Here is an 18,650-nt window from a genome sequence, read left to right as displayed (position 1 = left end):
AGCTGACAGCCCCGGGAAGTGTTTCAGGCAGAATTAACAGGCACACACACAGATGTACAACCAACCACTTTCTTTCCCTAAAATGCAAATCTGTTTTTCTTGGCATGCAAAACACCCTACAAGGAGAAAATATTGCTATCAGCAACAGCTAAATGCATAGGACTCAATTCTCTTTATGTCACATAGCACAGATTCCTAAAAAGAGACTAGACACGTGTTTCCAGGGGTTCTGCACCCAGCACACTGGTGAGAGGCTGCGGTGGGGGGCGAGGAGCCACAGACACTCCTTCAGCTCAGCAAAGCGATCACTAAGCCTCGTTTAACAGGCCCCCAGCTGTGAATACAGAGTCCATGGAGTGTGAATCCACAGCCTTGGGTGGAACCAGGCTCTACCTGAGCTGCCCACCTCACTTCAGGAGGGTTGGAATGGTTAGTTAAGCCCTGATTGCTGAACAAGCATGGGTTGGCTGCCCTGTGCTAAAAGCATGGCCTAATGCATTTGTGTCAGAGACTGGAATCATGGAATCATTTTGGTAGGAAAAGACTTTTAAGATCATCAAGTCCAGCCCCTTATCTCACACTGCCAAGCCCACCCCTAACCCATGGCCCTCAGCACCTCATCTGTGCATCTTTTAAATATCCTCAGGGATGGGAACTCCATCTCCACCTCCCTGGGCAGCCTGGGACAGTGTCTAAGAACACTTTCAGTGAAGAAGTGTTTCCTAATCTCCAATCTAAATCTCCCCTGGTACAATTTGAAGCCATTTCCTCTTGTCCTGCCATTCATTACTGGGGAGCAGAGACTGACCCCCACCCCACTGCAGCCTCCTGTCAGGGAGTGTCAGAGAGTGCTCCTGTCTCCCCTCAGCCTCCTCTTCTCCAGGCTCAGCACCCCCATTCCCTCAGCCCCTCCCCAGCCCCCTTGTGCTCCAGCCCCTTCCCCAGCTCTGCGCCCGGCTCTGGCCACTCTGCAGCCCCTCAGTGTCCCTGTGGCAGTGAGTGAGGGGCCCAGCACTGAACACAGTATTTGAGCTCCAGCATCACCAGTGCCGAGAAAATGGGGATAACCCCTGCCTTGGCCCTGCTGCTCACTCTATTTCTGATACAAGCCAGGATGCCCTTGGCCTTCTTGGCCACCTGAGCACACTGCTGCCTCATGTTCAGCCTCTGTCAATCAACACTTCCAGGTCCTTCCCACTGGACAGCTTTCTAGCCACTCATCCCAAATTCCCACAGCCTGGGGAAGCAAGACAAGGGCTGGGGGTGCTGGGGACATCAGTGCAGGACTGAGGTGGTGCATGGAGTCCCTGCCACACTGACAGGTGAAGGTGTGAAGACCATGTGTGAAGCCAAGGCACGAGCAGCACGAGCAGGAGGCTGCGGCGGGCCTGGGCCCCGTCACGGTGGGCAGAGGGACACTGTGTGAGGCTGCAGTGCACACACAGAAAGGGCTGAGTCACTCAGGTCACAGAGGAGAGGTCACAGCATCCTCAGATTCAGCATTTATTTCTTCAGCAAAACAATTTCATTGCTAAAGTACCTTTGGCTACAGGGACAAAAGGCCTGACAGGTTCTCGTATTTACCAAGGATATCGATCAGGCTGGGCAAGATGTAATTAGTCCAGGTGACCTGGGAAAGAATGGTAACTATACCTGGGGCTGGGTGCTGCTGCTGAGGGTTGTAATAAAAGAGGAAAATCTGAGTCTGTCTGTGCTCTGCAGCATGTTTTGGGCAACCAACAGCTTGTGAAGAAGCGCAAGTCACATAAATAGAACAACATTTAGCGTGCCTATGTGAGGCCAACAGTCTAATATTATTCCTGCAGTGCATGCAGTTATAAATAGGTGATGCCATGTGGTGTGGGGCTGGGGAGGGCAAGGGCTGAGGAAGGGCCTCACAGCACAGAGCAGACAGAGCAGCACAGAGCAGCTCCCTGCACACACGTGCATGGGGTGTGTGTTGCAGAGCGGCTGCAGCTGGTCCTGGAGGAGCTGGTGAGCTCAGGCTTAAGGGAGATTGTATTTAAATATCCCCTAGAGGGAAGCCCTCCGTGCCTCTTGCCATCAGTGCTGCTGGATGCCCAAGGCAGGGTCAGCACAGAGAGCAGGGCAGTGAGAAGCCCCCAGGAGCTGCTCTGTGCACCCTGACCTCTGCTGCCTTCTCATAGAGTCATGGAATCATCTGGATGGAAAAGTCCTTTAAGTCATCAAGTCCAACCACTAACCTCCCACTGCCACCACTAACCCAAGGCCCTCAGCACCTCATCTGTGCATCTTTGCAATAGCTCCAGGGCTGTGCACTCCCCCAGCTCCCTGGGCAGCCTGGAACAGGGGCTGACAACTCTCTCAGCCTCCCCTGGTGCAATTTGAGGCTGTTTCCTCTTGTCCTGTCATTCATTACTCAGGAGAAGAGGCCAACCCCCACCTCACTACAACCTCAGCCTGGGAGTCAGCTATAGTTTGAATTTCACCCAACACCTCCATTCTGCCCAACCAGGAGATGCTCAGTTGGATCCAGCTCCCTGAAGAGCCCTTCGTGCCAGGGTGCAGCCCAGACAGCATTAAATTCTTCTGTTTGCTTTAGCTCATGGGCAAAGAGTTTACCCTAAGGAGCATCAGAAAGCTCCAGGCTTCTCATTAGCACCACAGCTCATCCCCAGAGAGGCTGCTTCCATGCTGTGCCAGGGACATCCAAGGACAGGAGACAGATTAACCCCATCCTGACTGCCTTTGCTCTGATGCAGAGGTGCTGCTCAGCAGAGATGGGGGAGAGCCACACACCACAGCTCCTGGTCAGTTCTTATCAGACCAGGGCACTCTGGTCCAGGCTGTTCAGGCTAAGAAGGTCCCATGGCAATGGGAAGCTGCTGGCACAGATGAGAGCTCAGATGTAGGTTTGGTGGTCGTGATGCCAAGAGCCAGGCACTTCCATTAAGTGTTAATTAGTTGTGGAAGCTGGAGTTGTGCTGGAGTGACAACACAGGGCAGTGCTGAGAGCCCAGAGGAGCTGGGGACACAGAGAGCCCTTGGGATGCAGCTCATCTGGGTGCCTGGGGCTGTCAAAGTACTCAGCAGGAGATGCTGCAGCCTCCCCAGGGCTGCTGGGGAAAGCATCTTTCTGTGTGCAAAGCAAACAGCAGTCCCATCCCCATAGCCACAAGCCCACTGCACTGAGCTGGGAGGTGGGGGAGAGCTCTGGCAGGTTTGCCCCAGGGCCAGCTACAGAACAAGGTGCACAGCGAAGGAGAGGGGCCCTGTGAGATTAAATATTAGGGAGATATCTGTGGTTTAAGCAACTGATCCATGTGGATGACTATGAGGCATCCCTCTGTGGCCGGATTTTGTGGCCACAGCTGGTGGTGGAGGAATCAGTCTCTGGGTGGGTCAGTGCCCGCTTCCCCTCCTTGCCAGGTCTCTATTCCATAGCTCTCCATCCCCAGATTTACTGCCAGTAGTTCTGGTTAGCCCCAGTGAGAGCAAACCCAGCAGCTTGGAAGGCAAGAGCAGGGTATTTTCCTTTCCAGGGACACATGGGTGAAGAGGAGAAGGTGGCTCATGGATGAAGCCAAGCAGCAGGCTCAGCCTGGGAGTATAGGGCAGCATTGAGGTGCTGAGGGCCATGGGTTAGTGGTGGGCTTGGTAGTGTGAGAGGAGAGGTTGGACTTGATGATCTTGAAGGTCTTTTCCAACCAAAATGAATGTGTGACTCTGTGCCCAAAGGCACAGCACAAGGATGAGAGATGGACTTGCAGCCCCATCAGCACCTGTGCATCCCAGGCTGGGGAAGAGCTGTCAATCTTCCTTCATAAAGGTGACCATTCACGTGCAGTTCCCAAGCCAGATACCCAAAACTGACCATGCCCTGAGTCTGTGGGGTGAATGTGTCCTGAGGGGATACCCAGATGAGCATCATCTCCCATCCCTGCTCTGCACCTCAGCTCCCATCCCAAGAGGCACTCAAACAAGGGACCTACAATTTAGCTAAATTCTTCAAACCCCAGCAAAGCTCCCAGTTTATTTCCCCAAACCTCTCCAGTGCTCTGGCTGCCTCCACAAAAGCCCAGTGGTAATTTGATTCCCCAGGACTGATTCATGGCAGATTTGGAGCCGTGATGCCCAGAACAGCTGCAATTAATGTGCTGCCCTTGGCTCTGCCCCAGGGACACCCCACAGCCCCTGAGCATGGCTGGAAAGAAAGGGCCAGGGCTAGGGCAGGGGACAAACAGCTGGGGCAAGGGAAGGAAGGGACAGGTTTGCATTTGCAGTTCAGAGAGGATGTATCTCATCTCCTGGTTAATCTTTCCAGAGAAAAGCCTGGAGAGAAGCAGATGGAAAATCTCTGCATATAAATAAGACTTAGTCAAATCTGCAGTTTCATGGTGGAGGAGGAAATATGTCCCCACCATGGTGCTGTCAGTGCAGGAGAAAACAAATGTTCTCATAGAATCAGAGTCCCAGGATGGTGGGTGTTAGAAGAGACCTCTAGAGATCACCCAGCCCAAGCCCCTGCTAAAGCAGGCTGAAATGTCCTGTTCTGACATTCCTCCCCCCCCAAAGCCTGCTGTGCTCCCAGGCACAGCACAACCCAGAGTGTTTTCACAGGGGACTTCAGGGCTCCCTCAGCTCTGAAATCTCTCATGGCTCCAAAACCAGAGCTGCTTCAGGTCAGGGAAGCCTGAGGATTGGGACCAGCCCATGGAGCAGGGCTAGCAGGGAGAGAAGGCAATGTGTTGGAATCCGGCAGTAAGTTGGTGTCTGTCTGGGAAGCTCAGCCAGCACCATAAAGCCAGAGCAATGTGCTCTCATGGCCAAGAAGGCCAATGGCACTCCAGGGTGTATTGAGTGTTGGCAGCAGGTTGAGGGAGGTTCTGCTCCCCCTCTACTCTGCCCTGGTGAGGCCTCATCTGGAGTCCTGTGTCCAGTTCTGGGCTACCCAGCTCAAGAGGGAGAGAGAACTGCTGGAGAGAGGCCAGAGCAGGGCCACCAAGATCATCAGGGGACTGGAGCATCCTTCTTGTGAGGAAAGGCTGCAAGACTTGAGGCTGTTCAGCCTGGAGAAGGCTGAGGGGGAACCTCATTTATACTTACAAGTATGGGTGTCAGGAGGATGGGGTGACACTATTTTCTGCAGTGCCCAGTGACAGGACAAGGGGTGAGGGACATCAGCTGGAACACAAAAGGTTCCACTGGAACACAAGGAGAAACTCCTTTGGTGCTGAGGTGAGGGAGCCCTGGCCCAGGCTGCCCAGGGAGGGTGTGGAGGCTCCTTCTCAGGAGGTTTCCAACCCCACCTGGACACGTTCCTGTGCCCCCTGATGGAGGGGAACCTGCTTTAGCAGAGGTTGGGCTGGCTGAGCTCTGCAGGGCCCTTCCAGACCCCCCACTCTGGGGTTCTGGGATTTGATGATCTCAGTGCTGGTTCCCTGAGCTTTAGAGGCAGAACAGGAAAGGACATCTTGAGTTTTACTAATAACTGCATTTTTCCCCAGCTGAAGTGCTGGGGCCAGTTTGTTTCCTATGGGGTTATTTTTAGCTTTGAAATGAGCCATTTGCTGTAAACTGTCTGTCTGGGAAGTGGAGCCTGGGGAGCAGACAGGGCCACGGCGGCTCCCGCGCCACGAGGTCACCGTCCCGCTGCCGCCACGGCCTGGGCTCAGCGGGCCATGGCTCTGCTCACCAGTGGGCCAGGAGCCACAACCCTTCCTCCCTCCAGCACACCCAGGCACGCAGCTGCCTCTGCCCTGCCGTGGGACCCACTGCCCTGTGGCTCTCCTGTGGGCAGGAGAGTGCTGTGGCCCCCAGGGATCACAGAACCACAGAGTGGTGGGGGTTGGAAGGGCCCTGCAGAGCTCATCCAGCCCAACCCCCTGCTGAAGCAGGTTCCCCTCACTCAGGGGGCACAGGAATGTGTCCAGGTGGGTTTGGAACTCTCCTGAGAAGGAGCCTCCACACCCTCCTGACAGCCACCTTTTAAACACTTGGAACCCAGCGAGGCGCTGAAGGTACCGTGCAGGGGCTGCCCTGCAGGACAGGGGTGACCTGTCCCTGGGGCACCCTCCCAGAGAGCCTCACATATTTGCAGATCCTTCCCAGAGCCTCTGTTCCTCACTCCCTGTCCCTCCTGGCAGCGGGATGCAGGATGGCACTTCCAGCACCATGGTGCTGTGCTGCGCCAACACAGCCCCACTCAGGACCAGGCCCTGCTCTCCACCTGGCCAAGGCTTTGACGTGGCCACGTCTCTATGGTGAGTCTCCAGTCATGCATGAGGCAGCTCATCTCCAGTTTAACCTTCCCAGGAGGCGAGACCCTTCTCCAGACACATCCCACAAGCCTCTCTCCTTTGTCACCAGGGTCTAGCAGCTGCTCACAGGGACCAGCCCACCCTGGCACAATGGAGCCTCCCGCTCCCAAGCCTCAGTCCAAACTGCTTTCCAGCTCTGAATTAACAGGCTCTCAGCAAATATTTCCACAAATTATTAAACAGGGGCATGATTATTTCATCTTATTATTTTACTACTAAAGCCAAGACCCTCCAACCAAAGAAATGACCCAGCTGAAGGGGCTGAGATCAGGAACCTGCTAAAGCAGAGCAGCACCTTTCGCGTTTGGTTGTGCTCCAGGCACTTTATGGCAGGTACTTCGTGCCTGGCTGATGTTCAACTGACAGCTTTCCAGGCATATAAAAAACTTATTAGGCTGAAAATAGAGTTTGTGACCATAAACTGCCAAGAGCACTGTCAGCATTTCTAGCCCAGGTCTGCTTTGTGTGCAACCACCAGCACATCAGGCTGTCAGGAGCAGGGGTGGGGAGGATGGGGCTGCTTTGGGGAGGAAGGGTAACAGGGGAAGGCTCAGTAATGGGCTATGGGGAGGTATCAGGAGGAGGCATGGCTATGGTTTAGCATGGCTGGTTCTAGGGTAGGTGGTTGAAGACATGGAGTTACACACAGAGCCGTGTCCACCTGCCCTGGGGTTTGAAACCTGCAAGCCATGGCTGTGGTGACCACAGGGAGGCAATCTGCATTTGCAACCAGTTGATATCCAATACCTCATTAATTCCCTTGCTGAGCTTCCAGATTATTACAACACAGCAAAGTGCCTGCAGCATCTGAGCTACAAAGAGTCAGGGAGGGAGGTAGTGAGAAAATCCTGGTGCTGGGAGAAAGCTGTGAGGTTCCCAAGCCTCCAGTGACCCTGAGCTCATAGGACAGAGACAAGTTGGCTCTGGCTGGCAGGAGAGGAAGGGAGAAGAGAGGAGGGGAGAGGAGGCTCCCAGTGCTCGTAGTCCATAGCAGCAGGCAGTACTTTTGGTCCCATGCTCAGCTGGGCAGCTCCAGCTGGTTGTTACCCATATCTCAGTATCTAATCCTGTTTAGAAATGAACTAAGCCATTGCTTTAAAAATATCCTGTAGCATTGTGAGGCTCTAATCTTGGTATTAAATGGCATTAAAGCCAGAATAGCTGATGCTTTTACTAAGGTAAAATATCTGTGTTACAGAATCTCAGAGTAGGGGGGTTGGAAGGGCTCTGCAGAGCTCATCCAGCCCAACCCCTGCTGAAGCAGGTTCCCCTCCATCAGGGGACACAGGAATGTGTCCAGGTGGGTTTGGAAACCTCCTGTGTTGACCCCTTTTCTTGGGAATGAGGAGCTGCCTGTGCAGCCTGAGGCCTGAAGCATCCTGCCCCCTCCTCTCCTGATGTCAGTGGGGCTCTGGGCCCCGCTCAGCCCCTCACTGCCTGTCCCTGGGCAGCACCATTCAGCCGAGGCCGTTAAGCAGCTTTGCTTCTGTCAATCCATCCAAACTAGAAAAGCTTTTTAATCAGTTCCCAGCCATCCTGGAATTAGTTGATGTGGGCCAATTAGACCCATTAATTAGGCACTGGTTTAAGCACAGCTGAGGTTTGCCTTTGTTTACCAGGAAGCAGCTTCTCCAAGCTCAGCTCCAGAGTACTCAGCAGACACAGTGTGTTTGCTCTCAGTCACAAGCACCTTACAACAGGAACAGATCACTTTGGCTTCTGTTTTATTTTCAGAGCTCTTGTTTTCTCTCCCCATGCAATAAAAATGAGACATTTAATCTCATAACACACCTTCTCACTGGAAATCAATCAATGCTAAAGTACATTATCCCGCCTGGCCTGATCCTGTGGCTCCAGCCTGACCTTTCTCTCCTGCACAGTGAAGTCGGGGGAAAGACAAAGGTTGAGCTGAGGGATCTTCCCAGTGGGAAAGCATGAAACTTTCCTCCTTCTCAGAAGGGGCTGCTCTGCCCTACTGCCATGTGACACAGTGGGGTCTTGCTCCTGCTCTGTGCTCACAGCAGGCAGCACAAAGGAATGCAGTAGCAGTAAGACCACGGAGCTGACTGCTTCCAGCACCAGCCTCCTTACAGGGCCATTCACAACTCTGTTACTGCTCCATGCTCCTGCTTTAAACCCCACTGGATGGGTTACTGGGGAGTTTCTTATCAGGAGGTGGATCCTGCTACCCTCACTCCTTCAGAGCAGCATTGATTCCACAGGAGCCTGTGACCTGCATGGGGTCAAAGCAAGAAACCAGTGCCACCCCAAGCCCCCATGGGACTGTTTCATCGTGCCTGTTGTTGAATGAGAGCCTCTTCCAACTCTGCTCCACCAATGGCATCCTCCTCTCCAGAAAAGGGCTTTGCCTGAATCTCTGTACCTCCCAACACAGCAGAAAAGGCTGTGCTGAGGGAAGACTCATGCCACAAGACACTGTCAGGCGAGGAGTTTTTCTGAGGGGAACAGAACACCTTAGAGCCAACCAAGCTCAACCCACCACGAGACCTGAAGGGGACAGAGGTAGCAGAAACCACCCCTGAGGAAGCACCAAGAGCTGTTCATACTGTGGGAAGGAGATGACCCCCTGCCCCAAATGGCCCCAGCCACAGGGAGAGTGAGATCCCATCCCCAGCCCTCTTTCCTGTGCAGGCAGTGCTTCCAGCCCAAGCTCTGCTGGCTGCCATTGCAGACACATCTGGAAACAACCTGTGGAGGATTTAGGTGGTCTATGGCCATCTAAGAGTGATGCTGTTGCTAAAGGGAACTGTGTCTATCTTCAGCTGTGACTGGAGAGCACCTCCCAGGGATTTCCATGCTTGAGCCTGCACTGGCAGGTTGGCCCAGCATCTGCACAGAGCAGCTGGCTTTGGGTAGCACGCTACAGCATCAGCTTACCGCTCCAAGTATCACCCAGAATTTGACCTGCAAGACCCAGATGCCCCAGAACCCCTCCTACAAGATGTGTGGCAAGCACCCAGCAATGTGATCACTGTAAGATCTCCTTCCTCTGTAATGGAAACAACCAGAGCTCCATTGCCAGCACCGTGTCCTGCCTTCAAAGCGAGGTGTCATTGCTGACCAGTGGGAAACACTGCCAGCAGCTGGCTGGCAGGAGGTGAAGAGTATCTTCTCTAGCAAAGCTCTGGGGCCAGAGGTCTGACACCATTCCAAGCCCTATTAGCAGGGCTGAAATGACACCACAGAGAGGACAAACCAGACACATTCCTCCAGGGGAGGCTTCGCTGGGTGACTGAGGAGGCGGCGAGGCTGCGGCGTGGCTCAGCCGTTGCTGACAGCTCCTGCTGCGGGCTGAGGATGCTGGAGCCTCGGTTTCCTCTTCAATAACAACTTTCACTAATGGTGCTGGCACAGAGGCTTGGCAGGGAGGAGGGAAGTGGCAAGTGTCCAGGGTGAAAAAGAGTTCACAATTACAGCGAGAAAGGGCACCATGTCCCCATGCTGGCCATGGAAATGCAGAGGATAGGGCTGGAGGGGGCTCCAGGAGGGCATCGAGTCGTCCCCTGCTTCAGGAGAGCATCAACTGTACCCAGAGCAGTTTCTGTAGACATCCAGACATCTCCTCATCTTACTTTTCATCTCCTCCAGTGCTAGGGCTGCCACAATCTCCCCAAGCAACCTTTTCTGGTGTTTCACTGTCTTCACGGTCAAAAAGCTTTTCTTGTGTCCAGTTGCTGCAATGAAAGCCCGAGACTCTCTCCAGAGAGAGACGAGACAGGGATGAAGAGGGGTATAAGCCTGCTTGTTGGCTTGTTTTCCTTGGTTTATTCCCAGTCAAAAGAAAGAGAGATTATTTCTTGGAGATACAATCTCCTGCAACACACAACTCAGAGAAGTATCTTTCTATTTTTAAAAGGGAAACAGAAGGCTTACATAAAAGCTCAGGAAGAAAGAGAGTCCTTGCTCTGTGGGCTCAGACTCAGCTCCCCCTCATGTCAGAGCTGACCTGGGCTGCCCACGGTGCCTCAGCGCCCCACACGTGCAGCATCTGATGAATGTGCCAGAGAAATCAGCCAAAACACTGACCTGGCAGTTCTGTTCCTTCCTACTCTCTTAAAACAGACCTGGACACAACAGGCCAGAGTGGCTGCAAAAAGCAGCTCCCACAGACACCACTGCTGAGGGTGTGAAGTGACACCTCTGACCGAGGGAGGCCAGGGCTGCCTGGCAGGGATGGCACCGGCAGCTGTGGGCACGGGGCAGGACACAGCCTCAGGGCCCCTTTGCCACCAGAAACTCCCTGTCCAGCCTGGGAGCACACAGGGAGGTGCAGCTGCAGGGGAAAGGGACTTTATAAATGTCACTGGCACATGGCCTTGCTAGCATGGAGCTGGTGCCCAGAGCAATTGATGCCCAAGGAGTCAGTGCCCAGTGCCTGCAGGAGCTGGTGCCTGGAGCAGAGAGTGACAGGTACCTGCAGCCAGTGCTCAGAGCAGCCAGTGCCTGGGGAACTGGTACTTGGTGCCTGGGGCAGCCCATGCCCAGCGCAGCCAGTGCCTGGTGACCACAGGAGCTGGTGGCCAGGGCAGATAGGACCTGGGGAACTGACACCCAGTGCCTACAGGAGCCAGAACCCAGTGCAGTGGGTGCTTGGTGACCACAGGAGCTGGTGCCCAGAGCAGACAGGACCCAGGGAGCTGACACTCGGTGGCTGCAGGAGCCAGTACCTGGAGCAGCTGGTCCCTGGTGACCACGGGGGCTGGTGCCCAGAGGAGCCAGTGCCTAGAGCCAGTGCCCAGAGCAGCTGCTGACTGACTGGTCAGTGCCCAGTGATCACAGGAGCCCAGAGCAGCCGGTCCCCACGGGGGCTGGTGCTGGTGTGGGTGCTGGTGGGGGTACAGGTTGGCAGTGTGTGTGGGTGGCGGTGTGGGTGCCAGTGGGTGCGGGGTGGATGGCGGTGCCAGTGTGGGTGCCGGTGCGGGTGCCGGTGCTGGTGTGAGTGCCGATGGGTGTGGGTGCCAGTGGGTGCGGGTATGGGTGCCGGTGGGTGCAGGTGCCGATGGGTGCGGGTGTGGGTGTGGATGGTGGTGCCGGTGCGGGTGCTGGTGAGTGCGGGTGTGGGGGCGGGTGTGGGTGCCGGTGCTGGTGGGTGCGGATGCGGGTGCCGGTGCTGGTGGGTGCGGGTGTGGGTGCCGGTGCTGGTGGGTGCGGGTGCGGGTGGCGGTGCTGGTGGGTGCGGGTGCGGGTGTGGGTGCCGGTGCTGGTGGGTGCGGGTGCGGGTGGCGGTGCGGGTGGCAGTGGGTGCGGGTGCGGGTGCCGGTGCTGGTGGGTGCGGGTGCGGGTGTGGGTGCCGGTGCTGGTGGGTGCGGGTGGCGGTGCCGGTGCTGGTGGGTGCGGGTGCGGGTGTGGGTGCCGGTGCTGGTGGGTGCGGGTGTGGGTGCCGGTGCTGGTGGGTGCGGGTGCGGGTGCGGGTGTGGGTGCCGGTGCGGGTGTGGGTGCCGGTGCTGGTGGGTGCGGGTGGCGGTGCCGGTGCTGGTGGGTGCGGGTGTGGGTGCCGGTGCTGGTGGGTGCGGGTGCGGGTGGCGGTGCCGGGCGCGGGGCGGGCGCGGGGCCGCGGGGGGGGGCGGGGCGCGCTGCGGGCGGTGCCGCGGGCGGGGGGCGGGGGGCGGCGGGCGCGGGGGCCCCGCGGAGCGCGGTCCGAAGCGCCGCGGCCGCCCCTCGCCATGAAGCGGCAGAACCTGCGCACGGCCGCGCTCATCCTCTGCATCTTCTCCTACCTGCTGGTGGGCGCCGCCGTGTTCGATGCGCTGGAGTCGGAGGCGGAGAGCGGCCGCAAGCGGCTGCTGGAGCAGAAGCGCGGGGAGCTGCGGAGGAAGTACCGCTTCTCCGCCGACGACTACCGGGAGCTGGAGCGGCTGGTGCTGCAGGCCGAGCCGCACCGCGCCGGCCGCCAGTGGAAGTTCGCCGGCTCCTTCTACTTCGCCATCACCGTCATCACCACCATCGGTGAGTGCCGGCATCCCGGCGGCGTGCTGCACCCCGCCATCCCGTGCCCGTCTGTCCCCATGTCCTGCACCCCGCCATCCCGTGCCCCTCTGTCCCCATGTCCTGCACCTCGCCATCCCGTGCCCCTCTGTCCCCATGTCCTGCACCCCGCCATCCCGTGCCCGTCTGTCCCCATGTCTGCACCCCGCCATCCCGTGCCCCTCCGTGCCCATGTCCTGCACCCCGCCATCCCGTGCCCCTCCGTGCCCATGTCCTGCACCCCGCCATCCCGTGCCCGTCTGTCCCCATGTCTGCACCCCGCCATCCCGTGCCCCTCCGTGCCCATGTCCTGCACCCCGCCATCCCGTGCCCCTCCGTGCCCATGTCCTGCACCCCGCCATCCCTTCATCCTCCCTCCACTCCCACATCCCTGCACCCCTGACTCCTTCCATCCCCCACACCACCTCCATCTCTGCACCTCCACAACCTCCCACAGCTCCACCACCATCCAGCACAGCCCAGGATGGGGAGTTGCCTGCAGAGAGGCAGCTCTCACCTTCACAAGGCTGGGACATCTCTTCAGCCCACCCCTGAGCTGACCCTGTGGGACCCCCATTGCCCAGTGGAGGGAGGCCATGGGCAGGCTGGGGGCCACCCAGTTCTGGGGGTGCCAGGCGTGCTGGGGCCATGAAGTGTGACATGCATGATGTCCCAGGGAGGCAGCAGGGTGCAGAGCTGCTGTGGGCAGCTTTGGGACAGGCAGCTGCAGAAGTTACTGAGGGTGTAGAAGGGCAGAGGTAAGAGCTGAGTCCTTCCTCAGAGCAGCAAGCCAGGCTGAAGCACTGGGCAAGAACTGCTGGCTTATTTGCCAGTTCAAAACTCTGATGTGTGGCTGTGTGAGACCTGCTTCAGGGAGCCAAGGCAGCCACCAGACACTGACCCTCGCTCTGCCTGCACGGGAACCTTCAGAGAGATGGGTGTCAGTGACTGAATTGCATTAAACTCCTCTATAGACACTCTCACCCTCCTGGAGCCCAGAGCCTTTGTTTGCCAGCTTGAGTTTTGCAAGAGAATGGAAGTAAACTGAATGAGGATTGCCCTGATTCCAGGTGAGATTGGCCACATGGGAGCTGAGCATTGTTTAATTAAGCCACTTTTATTAATCCAGCACCCTGAGCATCCTGGGGGGTAGACAGGCACAGGATCCTGTGCCCATGTCACTGCTTTTGCTGGGATTTCAGTCAGCAGATGGGTTTTGGAGGCAGGAGCCCTGAGGCCAAATCCTGCCCTTCCCCAGCCAGCAGCCGACTTCCTGGGATGGGGCTGAGCCACTCTGAGGGCCTGGGACAGGCAAGGTACATCTGGGGGCTGAAAGCATCATCCCTCAGGCTGGTGGGATGAGCTGTGCTGCGTTCCCAGGGGCAGGAGGTGAGCCAGGGGCAGGTGGCCCGTGGGCCCTGTTCCAGGAGCTCCCTCTGCCCGCACCAGCCCAGTCGTGGGCTTGGAGGAGCCGAACGCACGTGGCCACCAAACACACGGCTGGTGTCAGGCAGGAGGGGAGGATGAATGGCTTCCCTGAGAATCTCCATCATCTCCTGACAGCTTATGGCTTCATTTACATTATCTTGCTGTTGTCTGTGACAAACAATTGCCACACTTATCCCACAGCCCGTGTGATAAATAATTTCAGCCCAGGTGCCATATTTCTGAAGCGCTGGCACCTCACATCTCTTCATCTTGGGCTGTGCTCCAAATCTCAGTCCTAACCTTAATGTAGCTGTGTTTACTCTTTCTAATTCCCTTTGTCATTTTGAAAGCATCAGTCAAATGCTCTTTCAGCAGTCTCTCAGATTACAGCAACTGTTTTTCCACTTACTGCTCTTCTGGGTCATTATATTTGCCTCCTCATTGCTGTCATTGTATTATCTTGCAGCCCAGGACCTGGTAATTGCACTGGGTTATTAGGCTTGGATCTGACTGGGGGGGTTTTGCCACTGCAGTCTCATGTCTGCTCTGTATTCTGTGAAATGTGGCATGCAGACATTAAGCTTATCATTTTTGATTGCGTGGGTTTATGAACAGACAAAGCAATTAGAAACTGGTCCCTTCCTGCCTGCTTGCAGTTTGGAGCCCAGCAAGGCTCAGGGATAATCACAGTCACAGAATCTTAAGGCTTGGAAGGGACCTCGAAAGCTCATCCAGTGCAACCCCCCTGCCAGAGCAGCACCACCTAGAGCAGGTCACACAGGAACTCATCCAGGTAGGTTTGAATGTCTCCAGAGAAGGAGACTCCACACCCCATCTGGGCAGCCCCTTCCAGTGCTCCGTGCTGGCCTCAGCCTCCCAGCCCTGGCCCGTTGCAGGAGGCTCCTGGAGCGAGAGCTGTGCTCAGGAGCCCAGGACAGTGCGGTTTTCATCCTCTGCTCTTCCCAACACGGCATGCTCACACCTCCCAGGAGCCCTGGACATCACTGGCAGCAGAGGCAGAGGTGAAGCTGAGTCACAGCTTTGGACAAAGACTGAGAAGTTAAAAAGAGGGTTTTCTGCCCCATATCTTGAGGCAAAAGTCAGGTGGTTACCTGGGAAATGTGAGTGGCTGTGGCAAAGGGCAGGCGGCAGCGCGGGCAGGAGCCGCCAGCTCTGCGGCACCTTCAGGAAGGAAGTTTCCAGCCTTGGGCATCTTGTCACAGAAGCTCAGTAGAAAGGTTTGGATGCTGTTGCTCCCCACGCTGCCTGACTGCCTTGTGCTGAGTTACTCATCTGTTGGGTCAGAGGCCACACAGTTCTGCTCAGCTCCTGTAATGAAGTGAGCACGAGCAGAGCCAGGAAGATCGTGGCGAACACCTCACTGTGTGTGTCCTTGAGTCACAGCTCTGAAACACGGAGCAAGGGGGGGAAGTTAAGTCTCAGGAGGTGTTCAAGGAGAACCCGGTGCTCTGTGTCCCTGGGACGAGGGCTGGCGGGTGCCATCAGCCCTTCCCTGCATTTCAAACAGCACAACCCCCCTCCCCACCCCACAGGCCTGGAGCTCTGCAGCTTGGTGGCACCGGAGTGAATCCCAAGTTGCTCTGCAGAAGTTTTCCCAGAGGTCACAGCTCCTGTGGGGACTGACCCCGTAGCACAGGGCCCTGTCCAACCAGCCCCACAGCAAGCACCCCACAGCCCGAGTCAGAGCTGTGGGTGGCACTGAGGGGCTCAGGGGCAGGAGTGGGGAGTGGATGCTGAGGGGGAGGTGATGGCCCTGCAAGGGCAGCTAGGGCTGCGTGGGCTCTGCCTTCCCCTGTGGGAGCTGCTGCCCTCAGCATCCTGGCAAGCACCCTGCCCTCACTGGGGATCTGGGGCACCCCCAGCCCTGGCACTGGGCAGCATCACTGCCTCCAACTGCCCCTCAGTTGCAGATAGCTTGAGCCCCTAATCCAGCTCCAGGGCTCCTCTTGGCCTCCAGGAGCTCACACAGGCTCATGGGCTGTCAGGAGTGCACCTTCTCTCTTGAGAGGCCAAATGAGGTTCTGCCCCTGTGATCCTGCGATGTGCCATCGTCCCGAAGGATGTGGCATCCCCGGCCCCAGAGAATCTCGGAGTGGTGGGGGTTGGAAGGGACCTCTAGGGCTCCTCCAACCCAACCCCCTGCTAAAGCAGGTTCCCCTCTATCAGGGGGCACAGGAATGCATTCAAGCAGGTTTGAAAACCTTCAGAGAAGAAGACTGCAGGCAGCCTAGAGTCTGCCTGTGCCAGGGCTCCCTCAGCCTCACAGGAAAGCTTTTCCTCGTGTTCAAGTGGAACTTCCTGTGTTCCAGTTTGGGCCTGTTACCCCTTGTCGTGTCTCTGGGCCCTACAGAGCAAAGCCTAACCCCATCCTCTCATCACCCACCCTTTAGGGATTTATCAGCTTTGACAAGGGCCCATTGGCATCACCTGCAGAGCTGTTACCTATTCATTTCCCCCTCATTTCGCTTCTGCTGGTGGTCTTGAGGCAGCCTTGCAGGGACCCCCAGGGAAGGCCTGACTCCTGCCTTTCCTCTTTCCCCCCAGGCTATGGGCACGCTGCCCCAGGCACGGACGCCGGCAAAGTGTTCTGCATGTTCTACGCCATCCTGGGCATCCCCCTGACTCTGGTCATGTTCCAGAGCCTGGGGGAGCGCATGAACACCGTTGTGAGGCTCCTGCTCAAGAAGATCAAGAAGTGTCTGGGCATGAGGACGACCAACGTCTCCATGGAGAACATGGTGCTGGTTGGCTTTCTGTCCTGCATGGGCACCCTGTGCATCGGCGCCGCGGCCTTCTCCTACTTCGAGGGCTGGACTTTCTTTCACGCCTATTACTACTGCTTCATAACCTTGACCACCATCGGCTTCGGCGACTTCGTGGCTCTGCAGAAGAACGAGGCTCTGCAGAAGAAGCCGCCGTACGTGGCCTTCAGCTTCATGTACATCCTGGTGGGCCTGACCGTCATCGGCGCCTTCCTCAACCTGGTGGTGCTGCGCTTCCTCACCATGAACTCGGAGGACGAGCGGCGGGACGCCGAGGAGCGAGCCTCGCTCAGGAGAGCCCACAACAACATCCACCTCAAGCCCAAGGAGGACAGCCGGAGCGGCAACGCCATCTTCCTGCCCGTGGAGGACAGGACGAGCCAGATGAACCTCATCCCGCTGGTGCAGGAGGACGCCGAGAGGCAGCGGCGGCAGTCGGCCAACTCGGCGGCCGCCGTCCCGTCCTTGTGCACGTGCCTGTGCTACAGGCCGCAGCTGTGCGGCAGCCCCGTGCCCTCCCACCCCGAGACCCTCAGCTGCCACACCAACCCCGTCTATTACAACTCCATCTCCTACAAAATCGACGAGGTGTCGCTGAGCACGCGGGGGCAGACGGGCTCTTCCCCGGGCAGCACCGTATCGTCCGGCAGCCCGCGCTGCCGCCAGCGCCCCCGCCCGCGCAGGAAATCCATCTAGTGGTGGCCTCTGCTCCGCCCTCCAGTTTTACTACAGCGATCCGTTAAGGACAGAGATGCCAGGTCCTTCTTACTCGCCCCCGTTTCCTCTCCCCCTTCAGCTGGCAGCCAGCCCCACAGGGGTCCGGCAGGAGCCTTGAAACGCTGTTGGGAGACGTTCATTCCTTTTTGCAGGCACTGAAGGACAGTGTTAGTTTTTCTTTGCTTTTTCCTCCCAGGTAGGTTGAAGCATTTGGGTCTGGCAAGAGGCAGCCCCAGTGTGAAGTCTGGCAGGCTGTAGGTTTGCTTTCCCACCTCGCTGCTCCCCAGGCGGAGGCGTCGCTGCCTTCCCACCCCGCTGCCAGCACACGCCTCTTGCTACGTGGGCTGGACTGCACTTGCTGAGGGCACGTCAAAAGCAAAGCTCCTGTTAGTGAGCCTCGCGAGGATGGGGGTGTTTAAGTTGGCCCTGACCGCTGGTGCAGGTAAGTGGGTGCCACACATCAGGTTTGCAGCTGGGGGGTGGCCAGAGAGGAGGGCAGGAGGGGTCAGGCTGTGGTGCTGCTGCTCAGCTCGCAGGGATGGCTTTGTGGCACAGCATCGCCTGTGACCAGGTACTCCAGGTACTTCTGAAGTCCTCCAAGTGCTTTTGGAAGCTGGAGGTCCATAGGCTCACCCACTTCCCCGCCAGCACACCTTGCCTCACTACTCCTAGCTCCTCCAGACTGAGCTGCCTGGTGGGATGCTGGGCCCTGTTTGCAGGGGAAGCCCCAGCACAGCCCTCCTCTGGGACCAGCCTCCCAGAGCCTCGCAGAGCCACCTCCAAAGGCCTTGGCCTGATGAGATCATTAGCTAAAACCACTCTTTCCCTCACCACCTTTCCTCCATGCCTGCTCCTCACCTCCTCCCAGCTGTAGGTCTGTGCTCACTGCGAGGGTCTCCCAGCACAGCCCCTCTGGGAGGCTGCTTCCAGCTGCTCGTCCCTGCCGTGGCCCATGTTCATCCTGCAGGAAAGCAGGAGTGGGCTGTGACAGCAGCAGCTCCATTGCACCATTTTTCCCACCAATAAAGGGACACTGTTACTTTTAGTTCTATCTAAATACCCCCCGAGGGGGGTTTCCTGGAGGAAGATCCCCTGTTCCTGGTGGGGAAGGCATGCAGAGTGCCAGCATTGGGAAGGCCTCAGGGCAGGCTTTGCTCTCTCCTCTTTTTGTTCAGGGCAGTTTAATAAAAGGTGAATCCAGCTGCAGGTGGTTGGTTATTTATCCTCAGGGGGAGCAGAGGGATGTGTGGGCCCCAAACCCCAGCTCTGCCCAGCTGCAGGTGTATGCCAGGGCTGGCTGCCCTGCCATGGGGGTGTGGGCAGTGTGTACCCAGGGATACTATCCCTATGGAGGTTTGCTGGGATGTTGGGGTGTTGGAGGGGCGAGAGGTGGCTGTCCCAGAGATGGAAGGCAGTTGGGTCTCGTTACCATCCT

The 18,650-nt window shown here is 57.3% G+C and overlaps 2 protein-coding genes across 2 annotated transcripts; one reads left to right on the top strand and one right to left on the bottom strand.

Moving 5' to 3' along the window:
• Positions 1-11,082: 11,082 nt before the first annotated feature.
• Positions 11,083-11,988, bottom strand: LOC133626987 (uncharacterized). The gene has a single exon (XM_062009433.1). The coding sequence runs from the start codon at positions 11,986-11,988 to the stop codon at positions 11,083-11,085; it is 906 nt and encodes a 301-aa protein (XP_061865417.1).
• On the top strand, positions 11,987-17,194 carry KCNK15 (potassium two pore domain channel subfamily K member 15). Its single transcript, XM_062009304.1, has 2 exons — positions 11,987-12,269; positions 16,281-17,194. The coding sequence occupies exons 1-2, from the start codon at positions 11,987-11,989 to the stop codon at positions 17,192-17,194; spliced, it is 1,197 nt and encodes a 398-aa protein (XP_061865288.1).
• Positions 17,195-18,650: the final 1,456 nt, after the last annotated feature.

This window comes from Colius striatus, chromosome 16, assembly GCF_028858725.1.
Source record: "Colius striatus isolate bColStr4 chromosome 16, bColStr4.1.hap1, whole genome shotgun sequence".
NCBI classification, from domain to species: Eukaryota; Metazoa; Chordata; class Aves; order Coliiformes; family Coliidae; genus Colius; species Colius striatus.
The sequence above is the reverse complement of the archived record's forward strand: the minus strand, read 5'-3'. Positions and strand labels throughout refer to the sequence as shown.

Excerpts from the sequence above, each read along its gene's own strand:
- KCNK15 (XM_062009304.1), top strand. The coding sequence starts at position 11,987 with ATGAAGCGGCAGAACCTGCGCACGGCCGCGCTCATCCTCTGCATCTTC. Across the intron at positions 12,270-16,280 it reads CACCGTCATCACCACCATCG|GCTATGGGCACGCTGCCCCA; the intron begins GTGAGTGCCGGC and ends CTTTCCCCCCAG.
- LOC133626987 (XM_062009433.1), bottom strand. The coding sequence starts at position 11,988 with ATGGCGAGGGGCGGCCGCGGCGCTTCGGACCGCGCTCCGCGGGGCCCC.